Here is a 19,815-nt window from a genome sequence, read left to right on the forward strand (position 1 = left end):
CCTAAGACTGTGCCCCAGGCTAGTTTACCCTAGTGAGCCTCGGTGAAAGGAAATTCAAATCATCTTGCTGACTGGATCCAGGTGCTTGTCACGCTCTGGGGAACACGCTGTCATGCTCGTGGGGCAACTGATGGAAAGCCGCTTACCGAAGCGTCTAGAGCAGATGGAATAGGTTCCTCGGGAATGATGCTAATGCCAGGGAATGGGCCGGCAGAGGGCTCAGGCTTGATGGCGTCAAGGAGCCTGTCACGACCACTTAAGGGAATCCAGTCCATCAGGCGCAGAGGTGGCCACTTACATACTGGGATTTGAGGATTACGGAAAGCCCAGTGCTGAAATTCTTATAGGTCATTCCTCTGGGGTAAGACTGCTGTAATGCCTATTAAAGGGCAAATATCTTCTTAGGGAGGGAGGTCCCCCTCCACTCCTCCAGTCATTAAGCGCCCAGTCAACCTTTGACGCCTTGGGCAGAGTTACTTTGTCACTTCAGCTTTTAGCACCAGGCGAGAAGTGCAAGTTCAAGTGGCTGTTGGTGAGGGAGGGTAAAGACCAAACACAGGATGCCACCTGTTCAGACAGAGCACCAGGTGGGAGCCTTGAGTGGCCTGAGGCAACAAATGGAAAATCCCTGGGGCTTGGTACGAAGAGGGTGCTTCCAAGGCACCAAAATAAACCTCACCTATTTGACGATTTTGCTAGAACCAGCCCTGCTGCTGCCCTCTTCACTCTCCCTTCTGCTGAGGCTAATGTGTCCATTTGGACCGATGATCCGGGGCCCTGGCCTGAGAACAGGGGCATCCCAGACCATTTTCCCCTCGAGGTTGTCCTCTGGCCCTGGCACTGAGCTCCAGATGTTTCCAGACCTTCCAGCAGAACCGGTCCAACGCCTGTTTTCTGTTTCCTCCTCCCGCCTCCTCTCCTCACTTCCTCTGCCCTTCTTTCTTTGAATGCTGCCCACCACGCTGGGGCACCAGGATGAGAAGCAGTCGGCCACCACCCTCCTAGTGGGACCCCGTCACGGCATCAGCCATGTTATTGACCTCAAAACCAACCTCACCACTGTGCTGTCCGAGTTCAGCAAGATCAGCAAGATCCAGCTGTTCCGGGAGAACCAGGGCGTGGCCCGGGTGGAGACCAGCATCATGGATGCCAAGGTAAGCGCGGCTTCGAGGGGCTACTTCTTCCCAGGAACAGGCCTTGGGAACAGAGGAAGAAGTAAACTTGAGAAACAGAGTGTCAACCCATTAGGTGAGGTTCAGTGATTCTGAAGTGGTTCAGACCCTGGGCCTTTGGGGACTCATCTTTCTTTCTGTTCTCAACCCTCTGGGACACTGTCTTGACCCCATATTAAGATCAGGCGGTGCTAGGGAAGGCTAGAAAGTGTCTGATCAACCTGTGACAGGTTTTCAGCAATGGGCAGGGGGATTGGGGAACTCGGAGCTACCTCCCAGGCCATTGCTTCCCAATCTTTCTCGTGTCACAGCACACAGAGAAAATTATATTCATGCAGGACACTGGGTTAAATGGACCAGCCCCGGGGACTCTGGCCACCCCAGGCCCCGCCTGGCTGCCCCCGAGGCTGAAGGGATATGTGCATGCCAGTTAGGGAGCTCTGCCGTAGGCGTGCACACTTGGATCCATGGATGAGAGGGTGTCTGAGTATGTGGACAGAACCAAGGGGGCCTGGGGAGACAGGGAGCAGGCAGAACCTCGTCCCCATTTCACCTCCCAGGGTCCAGCTCTTCTCGAATCTTAGAACCTTTCCCATAGATCAGCTCGTTCAGACTGGCAAGCAGCTGTCGCCTGTGCAGAGTCTGACAGCCGTGGTCAGCCGCCTCCTCCATGGCTCTCCTGTTTCAACACCCAGTGACCAGTGTGGGTGGCGGAAGGCCGGCCTGCCAGCTGGCGGATGCTCTTAGAGGAGGTGCAAGTTTCCTTTCTTAAAGGATTTCCCGGGGGGAGATATTGTTAGCAGATTAACAGGTGGAACGTTTGCTCTCTCTAAAAGAGCAAATTATTTATTTGTGTCTTTGTGAAACCCAGGAAGCTTTAATATGTTAAGTTTTCCACCTGTGATTCACAGGCTTCCCATTGGTTTAGGAACCTGCCCGGAGCTGATATTTCATTGGCTTGTGGCCACTACCTCAACCAATGATTGCTGCCCTCCTCAGATGTTGCTGGGTAAAAAGCCAAACGGACAGGTAGGGAAGCGTGGGAGGAAAGACAAGACATGCAGGGGAGATATGGCTTCCTGAGAAATAAAAAGGGTTTAAAACTAGAAACACCTTTCCAACCAAGTCTCCTATGTTCTACGAGTGATTCTCAATGTTGGCTACGCAATAGAATTTCCTTGAGAGCTTTTAAAAAATACAGATGACTGGACCCTACTCCCAGAGATTGTGATTTAATTGGTCAGGGTACAGCCTGAGCGTCAGGATTTATTTCTTTTTCACTTCCCAGGTGATTCTGTAGTACAGCCAGGTTTGAGAACCACTGACCTCTGGGTCCAAAGCTCTGGGAGGAACCAGCCCAAGCAGGGTCAGTGGATGTTGCCTGAGTGAGGAACACTATTCTCATTTCTAGGAGTGATCTGGCCACAGTTGTGGGCATGAATGCTGCCCAGGAGGGGTCTCGCTCTTAGTGGGGAGACTCACAAAGGCACATGACCTGCCTTAATCACACCACATTGGAACATGTATGGAGTTCTGGAATCAGACAGACCAGGTTCAAATCCCAGCTCTACCACTTCCTAGCTGTGTGGCCTTGAAAAGGTGTCTTAACTTCTGTGAACCCTGATTTCCTCAACTGCAAAATGGAGTGCCTTCCTCCATAGGTTGTCTTTCAGGATTAAATGAGAAAATGTAGGTAAAACGTCTTAGGACACTGCCTGACACAGAGTAAGTAGTCAACAAACGAGACCTGTTATTTTTCCGAAGCAAAACAGCAATGAGGAGAAGTTCATATGAAGTAAAATTTTGTAGGTAAGTGTGGTGTGGAACATGGAACAAAAGAAGAGGAAGGGGTTAACCAGAACTGGCTTCCCACAAGAGGGTATTTGAAGCTGGATCTTGAAGTGATAGGCATGGATTAGCAGGGAGAAGTGGGATGTGTTCACAGGAAGAGAGTAAGCACAGAAATAAGTAAGCCATATGTGCAGGTCGATAAGCATAGTTGCTTGACTGGAGAGGAGAATAACGAGAAAAGAGATTGGAGAGAGATTGGCAGTGGGCAGAAGAAGCTGGTGAAAAGCTTCGAAGGCCAGTCTGAGGAATTGAGAATCCTAGTGGGAATCCACTGTAGGCCCTTGAAGAGAGGAGTGACAGGATGGAAGCTGACTGGGACCAATGTACCAGATGGTTGTCTGCAAGGCTAGTGCCAAGCCAGGGAGGCGGGGAGGGGATCGTAGTGCTAGTGCAGGTGTGAAGTGACAAGGGCAGGGCCTGAGCTGGAGGAATAGCAGTGGTAATGGAAAAGAAAGAGTGAGGATGAAACGTAGAATCACTAAGAGTGCACGCGTATCCCCTTACACATTCCTGTCTTGCACACACAAAGCATAAGTCATACGTAACCCTTACTGCCTGCTGCCTATATCCTGAGTGCACTGAACGACAGTGCTGCGCACGCAGCACACGGACGGTCCAAATCGTGGGTGGGTGAAGAGGTGAGAGCCTACGTCGCAGGATAAACAGGACATCGTGTTGGTGCATGGAGGGGGCTACGAGAAGGTTGCACTTTGCTGAGTGAGTGCTGTGGAGGCAAGAACTCAAAGGTACCGGTCCCCTGGGACTCAAGGACCGTCATCTTGTACACTTACTCCTCCAGACCCCTGGATTCCGATTTTGTTTCCCTGTTTTCAGGGATGCTAGCATGAGGTAAGGCTACCCCAAAGCCAGTCCCCTCCCTAGCTGGCATCCCAAAGTGCTGGCTGTGTTTGAGCTCCCAGGGCACCCCAGGAAGGAGATGGGGCTAGAGCATGTCAAATTAATGCCTGCTGTACCTTCTCAGGGCTGGCCATGCCTCCAACTCCATTCTCCTTTTCTCCTTTTCCATTTGAAGATGGCCTGGGCATATTTAGTTACAGTTTTCACTCAGCTTACTTGCTCTTCAGGAGACAGCACAGTCTGGGAATGAGACAGCTCTGGGCCACTACCATACCCCATTACCACAGGAGCCCGTAAGGGGGGAAAGTAAACCATCAAAGGAAAGTCCCAAGGGATCTCTTGCGGTCCAGTGTGTCTCCTCTTCTCGTGTTTGAGCCTCATTGCTCTCGTGCTTTCTGTCGGGACAAGCATTACATTAGACGTCATGATCATTAAAATTCTATTTAAAATAAAATGTTGTCTCTGAAGGTTTCTAAGAAAACCTATCCAGTCTCTTTGCTTGCCTGCCTTTGATTTGATTTTTACCCCTGCTGGCAAAAATTGCTTCTGTGTCCCTTTTGCCAGCTGCATTTGGCCGGTGCTGGGACCCAGTGGGCTGTGGGTGGATGCAGACAAGAGGCTGCTGATGTGCTGTGCTGAACCAGTTCGGGCTGTGTTCGGCCCTCTCTGGGCACAAGGTTTTGCCTTCATGCTGTTTTATTACCGACATTGGGCTGTATTGGGGGTAAGAGAGAAGAGGGGAAATTGAAGGCAGACAGTTAAGTCCATCAGCCAGTTAGGCACTCAGCCTCCGATCTGTCCATCGGCCAGCAGACCAGCCAGCCAGGCGGCTAACCAGTCAGGATGTCAGGCTGGGAGGCATTGTGCCTGTCCTGCAAACAGCTCGTCAGCAAGGACATCAGCGAGTCAGACTACTCTGCAGCCAGCTAGTCTATCAGTCTCTCCATCAGTCAGCCAGCCAGTCAGCCTGTGCTTTGGTCCAGTGGTCTCTCATTCTGTTTGTCAGCCAATGCCATTTCCTCAAAGAAGCTCCCTCCAGCTTCTGAAACCAAAGTAGTCACACATGCACACATTCACACCCACCCATCCACCCATCCCCCAGTCCAGGGTATTCTGTGTTCTGGTAGGTCTCTCTACTTTTCCTTCATAGTGCTTATCATACCTTGCAATCATATTCCTCTGTGTGATTATTTCATTTATGTCTTTGTTTTTTTTTTTTTTTTTTTTTTTTGGCCACACCACGAGGCTTGTGGGATCTCAGTTCTCCGACCAGGGATTGAACCCAGGCCACCACAGTGAAAGCGCTGAGTCCTAACCACTGGACCGCCAGGAAATTCCCTTCATTTATGTCTTATTTCCTGATGGTTCATAAACTCCACGAGGGCAGGACCTGCGTTGGCCCCATTCTGGGATGCACAGCTGCACATCCCAACGGGTCGCGTGGTCCATGAGCCATCTAGCCAGTGCGTAGCAGCTTGCTGGGTGGACAGAGTGGAGCACGGGAGCATTTCAGTCAGAGGGAACAACATAGGTTAAGGTATGAATGGGTAAAACGACAAGGCCTCTCTAGCACCCTGTAAATGAGGTGGTGTTGCTGGAGCATACGGTGAGGGACGGTGGCGGGAGGAGGGCAGAGTTAGTGGGAGATATGCTTGGAGCTATAGGTTGGGTCACAAGAGGCTTTGTGTGATGTTGGAACGCAGTGGGTTTTAGGTGATGTGCTATTAAAGATTTTAAGTGAGAGTTGTGTTTTAGGAAGACACTCAGGCAGCAATATGGAGGTGAAGTGGGTAGAGCCTAGAAGCAGAGAGGCCGATCAGGAGGCTACTGAAGGTCTTGAGGTTAGTGTGTCCCCACCTTTTCCATATCATGAAAATGCCACAATTTGTACGACCCACTGGAATAAACAGATGAGGCACCTTGTGGCCAGAGGCAACAGGACCCAGAAGCCGAGGGGCTCAGGATCTCAGCACACTTGTGACGCATTCACATATACCTTGAGAAGTTTTGGCCTTGGAGGAAGATGTTGAGGGTCCGAAATAAAGCAGTGGCAGCAGTGACGGCCATGATGTCTGTGAACGCTCTGGAGGCCAGCTTAGCAGGTCTTGGGACCTCATAGTAATGGCGGTAGCAGCTATCCATACCCAAACCTCTGTCATTGGTGGTAGGGGGTGAGGCAGAAAGGAAGGGCATCTTATTCTCCCCCACCCCCATTCTATTCCCCTTCTGTCTCTACTTTGTTGTACCCAGAGTTGACCATTCTGTTGTGATTAAGAAGCATGCATTAACTGGAGGTACAGACATCCCCTCTGCCCCTTCCAAATGATGACCCAAAGGTAACCTCTCATCCCTGGTCCCTTTCTCACTGGAGAAAGGAGACATTGCTCTTCCGAGTATGGATGGTTCCTTTTTTTTCCTGATGGTATTGAATGAGTTCCATAGGAGCATCGCTAACTCATTGCCTGTGGGGCAGAATCCGAATGCCTTACCGTGGCGTGCTGTAGAATTGGATGAACAATAACTATTAAACAACTCAAGAGAGGATTCGATCCAGCACAAGATTGTACGATATAGACCCAGCACTGTACGAGCTCTGAGATAGGAAGAGTTCAAGGGGGAAATAGACTAGAGATGGTGACTTTGGGATCCCCAGCTCAAAAGTGAAAGTTGATGCCCTCGTGGAGAACTGAGGGCTGAGCACTGAGCCTGGGACATCGAGTGGGGAGGTTGCACAAGAAGAGAGAGACAGAGATGGAGGTGGTCAGAGATTATAGAACCAGAGCACAGTGTCACCTCACAGAAACAGAAGCCAAGAGAAGAATTTCCAGTGGACAAGGAGATCACTGTTGACAAATGAAACAAGCTGAGAGGTGTGAAAATGAATACAGACAATTGTATTAAACTGGAAAGAAGCTTTTCTCTTAGATCAGGTGGCAAACTATGGCCCATGAACCAAACCTGACCCGCCACTGCTTATTTCTGGAAACAGTTTTCTTAGAATACCGTCACATCCATTTGTTTAGCTTACAGATGATCTATGGCTTTTCTCACACTACAATAGCAGAGGTCTTGCAACACAGCCCGTGTGTCCCACAAGGCCTAAAATATTTACGATTTAGCCCTTTGCAGAAAAAGTTTGCCAACCCATGGTCTATATGAACTGAAAATATTCAACTCAAGCTACGTGTCAGGATCCTGAGAAATAGCAAAGAAAACTGGTACAACTTTAGCTAAAAGCTGAGCTGGTTTGGATTCACAATTGTTCCCAAGGTGATGATCCAGCCAAAGAAGGCTAGTCTAGTTGGTGACCAAGTTCCATCAAGTCTTCATTATGTCCCTTTTTACTGCCAGTACCCTAGTGGGGGCCCTAATCACCCCTCACCTCACTCCTCACCCCTCACTAGTCAGAGAAGAGACTCATTCCCTGCTCTTAATTCTTTTAGCTCTTAATGCCTGGTCCGGGAACCCTCAAAAGACGAGATGCGCCACGACCCCATGGCTCCCTCTTCAGCCAGTCTTCAGTGGTCTTTATCTGGAGGCCACTGCCCTATGGCAGGGAGAATACTCTCATGGCTGACTTCAGTCTGACCCAGATTTATTTTCAAACCATAAAATTACAATGCAGATATTGGGAAGGTTTCTTAAAAAGGTACTGATTTTTTGGGTATATCGTTGCCAGGTCTCTGAAGCAGTCAACTAGCTAACGCCAAGATTAATTTGACTGATTTACGGTCAGGAACAGAAGTCAACAGGGTATGCTAGTATTTTCCAACGTGGGTTAAACAAGACAAAACAGAAAAAGCAACCCTACTACCATGAGATGTTCTATGAAAATAGATTTTTCCATCAAATAATTGGAAAAAGTTGGAATACTAAAGCCCTCTGGAAGTTTCACAGTGCACGTTAATATATTAAAGGATCTGAGAATTCCCATAAGTATAACTATCTGCATAGCTTTGTTTAACTCAGCATTTCACCACGTATTTGACCAAGGAACTCTTTTAAGGAGCACCAGTTAACATCGTGAGAGCACTTTGGGAAACAGAGGAAAACGGGGGGGAGAGCATGAAGGTCTGAGCAGGACTGCAGACCATAAAGACTTTGTGGCCCAGAAGACACAGTGAGAACCAGGTTGCACAGAGTGTCCATGTCCGGGGGGCTGTTCTGGGTACCATAACAGGTTATAGCGATGAGCAAGAGATAGCTTGTGCACTTGAGGAACTTCCTGTCAAGGATGTTCCCCAACCTAGCCTAGACTCCCAGGTTCAGCCCTGCTCTCCCGGCAGGCCTGCACATCTGCTGAGCCCCAAAAAACCCAAACAGCCACACAGCAGTCATGTGATGTTATATTTTAGTCTTTTTCAGTAAAAGTGGTTCATTAAATGTGTAATTAAAGGTTGATTTAGTTTTGATACCTGGGTAAGAATTTACTATAAATGAATTCTCAAATCAGAAGAAATTATTTGTCAGGCTATGTGCCTTAATTTGGGGTTCAGAAAGTATGTTCTCATAACTATGCAAGTCATCTTGCCTTTGCTGTTGTTCTGTTGGACACGCACCTGCTCTGCTCCTTCCTGTGTCTTCACATTTCCTCCCATGTCTCCCCCAGCCTCTGGTGCTGTTGATGGAGTGGCCCGAAGCCACCAACTTTGCCTGCCTGATTGCGGGGTACTGCCGCCTCCTGCTGGATTCCAGGAAGATGGTCTTCTCCAGGCCTGCTAGCCAGCCTCTCCCACCTCCAATGATCAAGGCAGGTAGGGCTGAGTCTCGGTTTTCAGTGTAACAGAGGCCCTTTGGACCCTGGAGACATGGAATGCTCACCCCATTCTGCCAGCGCCTGGTTTACCAGGAGCCCATGCTGTACCACTGCGTCCTACGTGGCACAAGACAGTGGAAAAGACAGCTGGCCTTCAGATGGGCCTGTCCCACAAAGGATGCCTGTGACAATACCTTGTGTCTTAGTTGATCAAGGAACGTAAGATAAAAATAGCAAACGAGCAATACGTAGAGCCAATTCGAGAATTGCATTGGATCTAAGGCAAAGCTTTAGAGCTACAGTGATCTAAGAGAGATGCACGGGTGTTCTGGCTTAGTTGAAAGTGGAGGTGGAAACTGAAGCTAAAACCTTTCTTTGTCCATCAGAGTCGGCATTGACAGAGCTGCCTGAAGTAAGAGGCCATGGAAGGCTGGGATAGGAAAGGCTGTGCAGGCCCAGAATGCAATCCAGCAGGAGGCTTGGAGATAGGAGGGGACGATCACTGAGAACAAACAGGGTCAAGTGCTGCCCCCAAACAGAAGGCTTCCCAGTTAGGCAACTCAGTACAGCCACCCCTCAGGGCTGTCCTGGTGGTGACACAAACAGGGGCCTCAGGACAAATCGGCCCAGTCCAGATGCTGCTGCCCCGAACCAGGGTAGGAGGAGAAGGGGGAGACCCAAAGAACAGGTACTCTACGTATTAGACCCGAGGCTTTCCCCATCCCTGCACCCAAACATCACGGGTGGAAGCTGAGACTGACCACCCAGGAGTCACCCTCCTCACGTGCTGATGGCTCCATCCACTTGCCTTGCTGCTTGACTCTTTCTTCTCTCTTCAAAGCTGTCTTGGTTTACGGCGTGGTCCCATGTGATCTAGAGCGAGGAGTTTGAGAGTAGAAACACTCCTTTTTTTTTTTTGGTGGTGGGGGGCCATGCTGCACAGCTTGCAAGATCTTAGTTCCCCGACCAGGGATCGAACCTGCAGGGCCCCCTGCAGTGGAAGCGCGGAGTCCTAACCACTGGACCGCCAGTGAAGCCCCTAGAAACACACTCCTGATGGATGACCAGCACCCCGTGGGCCGTGTACCTACACCCACCCTCTCACCTCATGATCTCTTCATCACAAACGTCGTGACAGGCCCACGTTTACATCTCGTCACGTCCACAGGAATTAGAAGGCAATCCACCACAGATGTGGGAAAGGATAGGTGGCCTCAAAGCATATGAAGGAGGCTTCACATAGAGAAGCAAAGGAACTGACTTAGAATAGAAGGAGCCCAGGGGCTGAGCTGCCACACGCCTCCAGGTGAATAGCTCTGAAGCGGTGGCCATCTGTACTATCAAATCTCAGATGGCCAAAGGAAAGCAAGGCCGGCATTAGCTTTGTCAGTGTCCCCTGTGGTCTTCCTCTCTGTCATCACACCCAATGATACCTCTTACTGAGCAGGATAGAGAGGGAGAAAGGGAAAAGGGAAGCTGTTCCAAAGGCAAATTGATTTCTCTTGGAGGTGTTGCAGCCTGGAAAGGAGACTTCTAGAAATAACGGGCATGGCTTTAGAGCCCCTCCCTGATTCCTGAGAGCCTCCTTGGGCCTGCAGAGTGACGGGGGCTCAGGCTGCCTCTAGCACAAGGCCTCTCTGTCCATACAGGAGCCACATGGACCACGGTGGTGTCCCTGCTGTTTGCAGTGCTTCACTTCCCCAAGGCCCTGAGTCCACGCTTGGGGCCCAGATGTGTGGCATTTGGGACTGTTAGATGCTGGGTTCAACAGCAGCCACCCAGTGCTCTTGGCCAGTGGGACAGGGTGAGCCTCACAGCTCCGCTTGTCGGGGGCTGGTATGCACATCTTATCCCATGGCCCCAAGGACGGGCAAGGGGGACAGCAAGCAGCACCACTGAGGAGACCTCTGCCCAGGTTACAGTGAGGGGCCATCAGTCCCTGGTACAAAGTTGAGATGGGTTTCCTCCATTGGCCCGCACTTTCATATCAGAACAGAAGCCCCAGTGCTACCTGTTGTTTGGCAAAGGCCTATCGGAAACAGGAATCTTGCCAACCTCAGCGGGGCCTTTCCCTCGGGGGCCAAAACTCCAGCCTACTCAGGGCCTGGTCTCTCTGGCTGGCCCTCTACTCTCGTTCCTCTGCAGCCGCTGGCTGCCAGCTAGCCAACTCAATGCTCAGCCGGCTGGGCCAAAAGGATGCTGTTAAACCCACAAGTGGAGAAGGGAAAGCATCACCTCTCCTTTGAGACCGAGAAAACAAAAGGAAAATGGGGAAGTGGGATGGAAGGGATTACCTCTTAGGCTTTATCAGTAGTTTCCCCACAGTAGGTATTTCATTTATTCACCCAACAACTATTTCTCGATTATTCATTATGTGCCAGGCCTTGCGGATAGAGCCATGAGTAACAGACGTCGTCCTTGCCCTCACTGAGCTTACAATCTAGTGGGGGAATACGGACAGATGATTAAAGGGATAATGTCAATGCAGTAAGTACATTTGCATTTATTTAGGGGAAATTCAGCTGACACAACAGAACAACACCTGGGCTTGAGAAAGGCTCAGACAAATACCAGTTCTCCAGCTGTACCGCTGGTGGGAAATCCAGAGGCAGCTACCATCTCTCCAGCCTTGAATTCACTTGTGTCCTGGGGAAATCCAGGAAAATAAGGCTTTGGGGGCCCCAACTGGGACCACAGTTGGAGGAACTCACTCTACATTTTCTCCCATGGTTAGAAAACAGTTTGGTCTAGTGAATTGAATATTGGTTAAAGGCTACTACATAGCCCATGCGTGGCTTACTGATTTTCATGAAGTTAAAACTCCACAACATGCAGAGTGGTAAAGCTAGACTGAACATAACAGACTCTTTTTTTTTTAATGATGATTCAGAAAGAACATGAACGTATTCCAAGTCTTCTAGGTCATTATAACCAGTAATGATCATCGGACTATAGAATACAGCAAGGCCAAGTAATAGAAAGCTGGTTGGGTCAACATCGTGCTGTGTGTGTGTGTGTGCGTGTGTGTGTGTGCGATATATATTTGAGCATATATATATGCTGATCTACTTGGATCACCGTCCTGTTTCTTTGCAAGCATTTCTTTTAAGTCAGCCTGCCGAGTGGCTGAGTACAGAGCGATAGACTAGGGCATCCCTCTTGGGGAAAGCTGATGAGCAATTTACAGCAGATTCACAATCTGAGAGGCATGCTGTCCCAGCCATCAGCCTACCGCACCTGGCTTTACTGGCATTTCTAACCTTCTGTCCAGAGGAGATTTGGGCTTTTCCAGGCACATTTTCTCCTCCACACAGCCCCATGCTGCTTCTTGGATCTGCAAATCACAATACCGAGTGGCAGGCTGCGCATCACCTGGCCTTGATAACCTGATGCTGGGAGATGTTTCCGTCTTGCAGGGAGGGAAGCCACCGTTAGACTTCCAGATCTTGTCTGAGAGAAGTCACCACCTGCTTATTGGACACGCCCATGGGAGCCACCTCGGATGGCAGCTTATTGCCAGGCTGGCTATGCTGATTGTTCAGCTGTGTCACAGGGAGTTAGCACGGGTACATGGCGAGGACCCATGGACAGTGCCTGCGGGTAGACTTCCTGAACTGATAGTTTGTGCTCCTGGCTCAGTGCTCCCCTAGAGCACTTCTTACCTAAGGCACAGAGGTCATTACATACTACTCCCCCAGCTGACCCAGAGTTCCCTAGATACAGCCACTATGATCTAAACTGAACCCACTCAGTGTGGTTACATTGACTGTATAGAGAGGCAACATGGCTTATGGAAAACAGCAGGGGTTGGGATCTGAAGTCAGAAAGACTTGGGTTCCAGTCCCTGCTCTGCCATGTCCCAGCTGTGTGATCATGAGGATAATAATAGTTCCTGCCTCATGAGGGATTGACAGGCTCGTGTGAGATAAACCCCATAAGGTCCTTTCAAGTACAGAGCACATTTTTGCTCTTTTTATAATGATTGGGAGTTCATCATGTACCCAGGGCTGTGCTTTTTATTAAAAAAAATAACTTTATTTAGACATAATTTCTAAGCCATAGAATTCACCCATTTAAAGTTCACAACTCAGTGTTTTTGAGTATATTTAATATATTCACAGGGTTGTACAATCCTTGCCACATTTTTTTTTTTTTTTTTGGTACGTGGGCCTCTCACTGCTGTGGCCTCTCCCGTTGCGGAGCACAGGCTCCGGACGCGCGGGCCCAGCGGCTATGGCTCACGGGCCCAGCCGCTCCGCGGCATGTGGGATCCTCCCAGACTGGGGCACGAACCCTGTCCCCTGCATCGGCAGGCGGACTCTCAACCACTGCGCCACCAGGGAAGCCCCTTGCCACATTTTAAAAAAAATAAATTTGTTTATTTATTTGTTTGTTTGTTTATTTTTGGCTGTGTTGGGTCGCAGGCTTTCTCTAGTTGCGGCGACCGGGGGCTACTCTTCATTGCAGTGCGCAGGCTTCTCATTGTGGTGGCTTCTCTTGTTGCGGAGCATGGGCTCTAGGTGTGCGGGCTTCAGTAGTTGTGGCTCGCTGGCTCCAGAGCGCAGGCTCAGTAGCAACGGGCTTAGTTGCTCCGTGGCATGTGGGATCCCGGACCAGGTCTCGAACCCATGTCCCCTGCATTGGCAGGCAGATTCTCATCCACTGCGCCCCCAGGGAAGCCCCTTGCCACAATTTAGTTTTAGAATGTTTACACCCCTTCTAAAACAAACTCTGTACCCATTAGCACTCATTCCCATTCCCCCACCCAGCCCTAAGCAACCACTAATTGACTTTTCTGTCTCTATAGCTTTGCCTATTCTGGACATTTTGTATAAATGGAATTATATAATATATGGTCTTTTTGTAGCTTGGTTTTTTTCACTTAGCATAATATTTTCAAGGGTCATCCATGTTGCAGCATGTATCAGTACTTCATTTCTTTTTGTTGACTAATAATATTCCTTTGTATGGATAGACCACATTTTGTTTATCCATTCGTCAACTGATGGACATTTGGGTTGTTTCCACCTTTTGGCTGTTATGAATAATGATGTTATAAACATTGATGTACAAGTTTTTGTAGGGACACATTTTTTCATTCCTACTGGGTATTTATATCTAGGAGTAAGATTGCTGTTCTATGTTTAATTTTGAGAAACTGCAAACTGTTTTCCAAAGTGACTGCATCATTTTACATTCCCATCAGAAATGTTGGAGGGTTACAATTTCAACATATCCTCGCCAACACATGTATTGTTCATCTTTTTTATTATATCCATTGTAGCGGATGTGAAGTGGTATCTCACTGTAGTTTTGATTTGCATTTCCATAATAATTAGTGATGTTGAGCATCTTTTCGTGTGCTTATCGGTCATTTGCATATCTTTTTTTGTGAAATATCTATTCAAATCCTTTGCTCATTTTTAAATTGGGCTATTTGACCATAAAAGAGAGTTTATTTCTGGACTCTCAGTTCTATTCCATATAACCTATAATGTCTAAGTCTTATGCCAGTACCACAGTTTTGATTACCATTGCTTCGTAGTTAAGTTTTTAAATTGGGACGTATGAGTCCTCCTGCTTTGTTCTTCTTTTTAAGATTGTTTTGGTTATTCTGGGTCTCTTGTGATTCCATGTGAAATTTTGAATTACCTTATCAGTTTCTACAAAGTCAGCTGGGATTCTGATAGGGACTGTGTTGAATCTATAGATCAATTTGGGAAGTATTGCCATCTTAGCCATATTAAGTCCTCCAGTCCATGAACATAGAGTCTTTCCATTTATTTAAATCTTCTTCAAATTTCTTTCACAAATGTTTTGTAGTTTCCAGTATACAAGTCTTGTACTTCTTTTATTAAATTTATACCTAAGTATTTTATTCTTTTTGATGCTATTATAAATAGAATTGTTTCCTAATTTTACAATTAGATTGTTTATTGCTAGTGCATAAAAATACAATTGATTTTTGTATATTAAGCTTTTATCCTGTATGTAACCTTGCTGAGATTATTAGTTCTAATAGCTTATTAGTGGATTCCTTGGGATTTTTCTTTATATAAGATCATGTCATCTACAAATAGAGATAGTTTTACTTCTTCCTTTCCAGTCTAGATGACTGTATTTCATTTTACTGTCTAATTGTCCTGGCTAGAAATCCAAGTATGGTGTTGAATAGAAGTGGTTAAAATGGAAATCCTGGACTTTTCCTTATTTTAGGGGGAAAGTTTTCAGTCTTTCACCATCAAGTATGATGTTAAGCTTTGTTTTTATTTATTTATTTGTTTGCTTATTTATTTATGGCTGTGTTGGGTCTTCGTTGCTGTGCACGGGCTTTCTCTAGTTGCGGTGAGCGGGGGCTACTCTTCATTGAGGTGCGCAGGCTTCTCATTGCGGTGGCTTCTCTTGTTGCGGAGCACGGTCTCTAGGCGTATGGGCTTCAGTAGTTGTGGCACACGGGTTCAGTAGTTGTGGCTTGCAGGCTCTAGAGCACAGGCTCAGTAGTTGTGGCACACGGGCTTAGTTGCTCTGCGGCATGTGGGATCTTCCCGGACAAGGGCTCGAACCCATGTCCCCTGCATTGGCAGGTGGATTCTTAACCACTGCACCACCAGGGAAGCCCAGCTTTGGTTTTTTATAGTTAACCTTTATCGTGTGGAGGAAGTTCCCTTTTATTTTGTCGAGTTTTATCATGAAAGGTGTTGGACTTTGTCAAGTGATTTTTCTGTGTCTATTGAGATGATCATGTGGCTTTTGTCCTCTGTTCTATTAACATAGTATATTATATTAATTGATTTTTGGATGTTAAATCAACCTTGCATTCCTGCAGTAAATCCCACTTGGTCATGGTGTATAATTCTTGGTATATGTTTCTGGATTCAGATTGCTAGTATTTTGTTGAGATCTATATTTTGTATCTAAATTCATAAGAAATATTGGTCTGTAGTTTTCTTGTGATGTCTTTGTCTGGTTATGGTAGCAAGGTAATATTGGCATCACAAAATGAGTTGAGAAGTATCCCTTCCTTTTCTATTTCTTGGAAGGGTTTTTGAAAATTTACTATAAATGCTTCTTTGAGCATTTGACAAAATTCACCAGTGAAGCCATTTGGGCCTGGACTGACAGACTGACTGACTGACTGGCTGACTTGATTGATTGATTTGGGGAGAGTTAATTACTAATTCAGTTTATCTTCCTGTTATTGGCCTATTCAGACTTTCTGTCTTCTTAAGTCAGTTTTGGTAATTTGTATATTTCTAGGAATTTGTCCATTTTATCTCAGGTTATCTAATTTGTTGGCATAAGCTTATGCAAAATATTCACCTTATAAATGATTCCATACCTGTAGAGTCAGCAGTGATGTCCCTTCTTTCATTCCTGATTTTAGTAATTTGAATCTTCTCTTTTTTACCTGGTCTGTACAGCTAAAGGTTTGTTATTATTATTGATCTTTTCAAAGAACCAACTATTAGTTTCATTTATTTTTCTCCATTTTTGTATCCTCTATACTTTATTATTTATTTCCTTCTGCTTGCTTTGTTTTAGGTTTAGTTTGTTTTTTTGTTTGCTTTGTTTTGTTTTGTTTTGTTTTGTTTTGTTTTGTTTTTGGCTGCGCTGTGTGGCTTGCAGGATCTTAGTTCCCTGACCAGGGACTACACCTGAGCCACAGCACTGAGAGCGTCGAGTCCTAAGCACTGGACCACCAGGGAATTCCCATAGTTCGCTCTTCTTTTTCAAGTTTTGTAAGGTGGAAGGTCAGGTAATTGATGTGAAATCCTTCTTCTTTTTTAAATGTAGGTGTTTATAAATTTCCCTCTAAACCCTACATTAGTTAGATCTCATAAGTTTTCATATACTGTCTTCATTTTCATTCATGTCCAAGTATTTTTGAATTTCCTTTGATTCCTCTTTTGACCCATTGGTTATTTAGGAATGTTTTATTTAATTTCCACGCATATATGAATTTCGCAAATTTCCTTCTGTTATTAATTACTAATTTAATTCTGTTGTGCTTAAAAAACATACTTTATATGATTACATTCCTTTTAAATTCATTGAGGTCTATTTTATGACCTAACATATGGTCTGTCCTGGAGAATGTTTCAGGTGTACTTAAGCAGAATGTATATTCTGCTACTGTTAGGTGACATATTCTATAGATTTCTCTTTTTTTTTTCTACATCTTTATTGGAGTATAATTGCTTTACAATGGTGTGTTAGTTTCTGCTTTATAACAAAGTGAATCAGTTATACATATACATATGTTCCCACATCTCTTCCCTCTTGCGTCTCCCTCCCTCCCACCCTCCCTATCCCACCCCTCTAGGTGGTCACAAAGCACCTAGCTGATCTCCCTGTGCTATGCGGCCACTTCCCACTAGCTATATAATTTACATTTCGTAGTGTATATAGTTCCATGCCGCTCTCTCACTTTGTCACAGCTTACCCTTCCCCCTCCCCATATCCTCAAGTCCATTCTCTAGTACGTCTGTGTCTTTATTCCCGTCTTGCCCCTAGGTTCTTCATGACATTTTTTTTCTTAAATTCCACAATATGTGTTAGCATACGGTATTTGTCTTTCTCTTTCTGACTTACTTCACTCTGTATGACAGACTCTAGGTCCATCCACCTCATTACAAATAGCTCAATTTCGTTTCTTTATATAGCTGAGTAATATTCCATTGTATATATGTGCCACATCTTCTTTATCCATTCATCCGATGATGGACACTTAGGTTGTTTCCATCTCCTGGCTATTGTAAGTAGAGCTGCAATGAACATTTTGGTACATGACTCTTTTTGAATTATGGTTTTCTCAGGCTATATGCCCAGTAGTGGGATTGCTGGGTCATATGGTAGTTCTATTTGTAGTTTTTTAAGGAACCTCCATACTGTTCTCCATAGTGGCTGTACCAATTCACATTCCCACCAGCACTGCAAGAGTGTTCCCTTTTCTCCACACCCTCTCCAGCATTTATTGTTTCTAGATTTTTTGATGATGGCCATTCTGACTGGTGTGAGATGATATCTCATTGTAGTTTTGATTTGCATTTCTCTAATGATTAATGATGTTGAGCATTCTTTCATGTGTTTGTTGGCAGTCTATATCTTCTTTGGAGAAATGTCTATTTAGGTCTTCTGCCCATTTTTGGATTGGGTTGTTTGTTTTTTTGTTATAGAGGTGCATGAGCTGCTTGTAAATTTTGGAGATTAATCCTTTGTCAATTGCTTCATTTGCAAATATTTTCTCCCATTCTGAGGGTTGTCTTTTGGTCTTGTTTATGGTTTCCTTTGCTGTGCAAAAGCTTTGAACTTTCATTAGGTCCCATTTGTTTACTTTTGTTTTTATTTCCATTTCTCTAGGAGGTGGGTCAAAAAGGATCTTGCTGTGATTTATGTCATAGAGTGTTCTGCCTGTGTTTTCCTCTAAGAGTTTTATAGTGTCTGGCCTTATATTTAGGTCTTTAATCCATTTTGAGCTTATTTTTGTGTATGGTGTTAGGGAGTGATCTAATCTCATACTTTTACATGTACCTGTCCAGTTTTCCCAGCACCACTTATTGAAGAGGCTGTCCTTTCTCCACTGTACATTCCTGCCTCCTTTATCAAAGATAAGGTGACCATATGTGTGTGGGTTTATCTCTGGGCTTTCTATCCTGTTCCATTGATCTATCTTTCTGTTTTTGTGCCAGTACCATACTGTCTTGATTACTGTAGCTTTGTAGTATAGTCTGAAGTCAGGGAGTCTGATTCCTCCAGCTCCGTTTTTCATTTTCAAGATTACTTTGGCTATTCGGGGTCTTTTGTGTTTCCATACAAATTGTGAAATTTTTTGTTCTAGTTCTGTGAAAAATGCCAGTGGTAGCTTGATAGGGATTTCATTGAATCGTAGATTGCTTTGGGTAGTAGAGTCATTTTCACAATGTTGATTCTTCCAATCTAAGAACATGGTATATCTCTCCATCTATTTGTATCATCCTTCATTTCTTTCATCAGTGTTTTATAATTTTCTGCATACAGGTCTTTTGTCTCCTTAGGTAGGTTTATTCCTAGATATTTTATTCTTTTTGTTGCAGTGGTAAATGGGAGTGTTTTCTTGATTTCACTTTCAGGTTTTTCATCATTAGTGTATAGGAATGCCAGAGATTTCTGTGCATTAATTTTGTATCCTGCTACTTTACCGAATTCATTGATTAGCTCTAGTAGTTTTCTGGTAGCTTCCTTAGGATTCTCTATGTATAGTATCATGTCATCTGCAAACAGTGACAGCTTTACTTCTTCTTTTCCGATCTGGATTCCTTTTATTTCCTTTTCTTCTATGATTGCTATGGCTAAAACTTCCAAAACTATGTTGAATAACAGTGGTGAGAGTGGGCAACCTTGTCTTGTTCCTGATTTTAGTGGAAATGCTTTCAGTTTTTCACCATTGAGGACGATGTTGGCTGTGGGTTTGTCATATATGGCCTTTATTATGTTGAGCAAAGTTCCCTCTATGCCTACTTTCTGGAGGGTTTTTATCATAAATGGGTCTTGAATTTTGTTGAAAGCTTTCTCTGCATCTATTGAGATGACCATATGGTTTTTCTCCTTCAATTTGTTAATATGGTGTATCACCTTGATTGATTTGCGTATATTGAAGAATCCTTGCATTCCTGGAATAAACCCCACTTGATCATGGTGTATGATCTGTTTAATGTGCTGTTGGATTCTGTTTGCTAGTATTTTGTTGAGGTTTTTTGCATCTATGCTCATCAGTGATATTGGCCTGTAGTTTTCTTTCTTTGTGACATCCTTGTCTGGTTTTGGTATCAGGGTGATGGTGGCCGCGTAGAATGAGTTTGGGAGTGTTCCTCCCTCTGCTATATTTTGGAAGAGTTTGAGAAGGATAGGTGTTAGCTCTTCTCTAAATGTTTGATAGAATTTGCCTGTGAAGCCATGTGGTCCTGGGCTTTTGTTTGTTGGAAGATTTTTATTCACAGTTTCAATTTCAGTGCTTGTGTTTGGTCTGATCATATTTTCTATTTCTTCCTGATTCAGTCTTGGTAGGTTGTGTATTTCTAAGAATTTGTCCATTTCTTCCAGGTTGTCCATTTTATTGGCATAGAGTTGCTTGTAGTAATCTCTCACGATCTTTTGTATTTCTGCAGTGTCAGTTGTTACTTCTCCTTTTTCATTTCTAAT

At 45.5% G+C, this 19,815-nt stretch overlaps 1 protein-coding gene across 1 annotated transcript in view; it reads left to right on the forward strand.

Moving 5' to 3' along the window:
• Window positions 1–947: 947 nt before the first annotated feature.
• The window catches only part of FRMPD3 (FERM and PDZ domain containing 3), a 31,560-nt gene continuing 12,692 nt past the window's right edge, over window positions 948–19,815 (forward strand). Inside the window, exons 1-2 of the mRNA XM_027089528.1 lie at window positions 948–1,154; window positions 8,491–8,635. Of these exons, the coding sequence (XP_026945329.1) occupies window positions 948–1,154; window positions 8,491–8,635 (352 nt within the window). The remainder of the gene's footprint in view (window positions 1,155–8,490; window positions 8,636–19,815) is intronic.

This window comes from Aethalodelphis obliquidens, unplaced genomic scaffold (genome assembly GCF_003676395.1).
Source record: "Aethalodelphis obliquidens isolate GAN/ISIS:26980383/991018 unplaced genomic scaffold, ASM367639v1 scaffold66, whole genome shotgun sequence".
Classification (NCBI taxonomy): domain Eukaryota; kingdom Metazoa; phylum Chordata; class Mammalia; order Artiodactyla; family Delphinidae; genus Aethalodelphis; species Aethalodelphis obliquidens.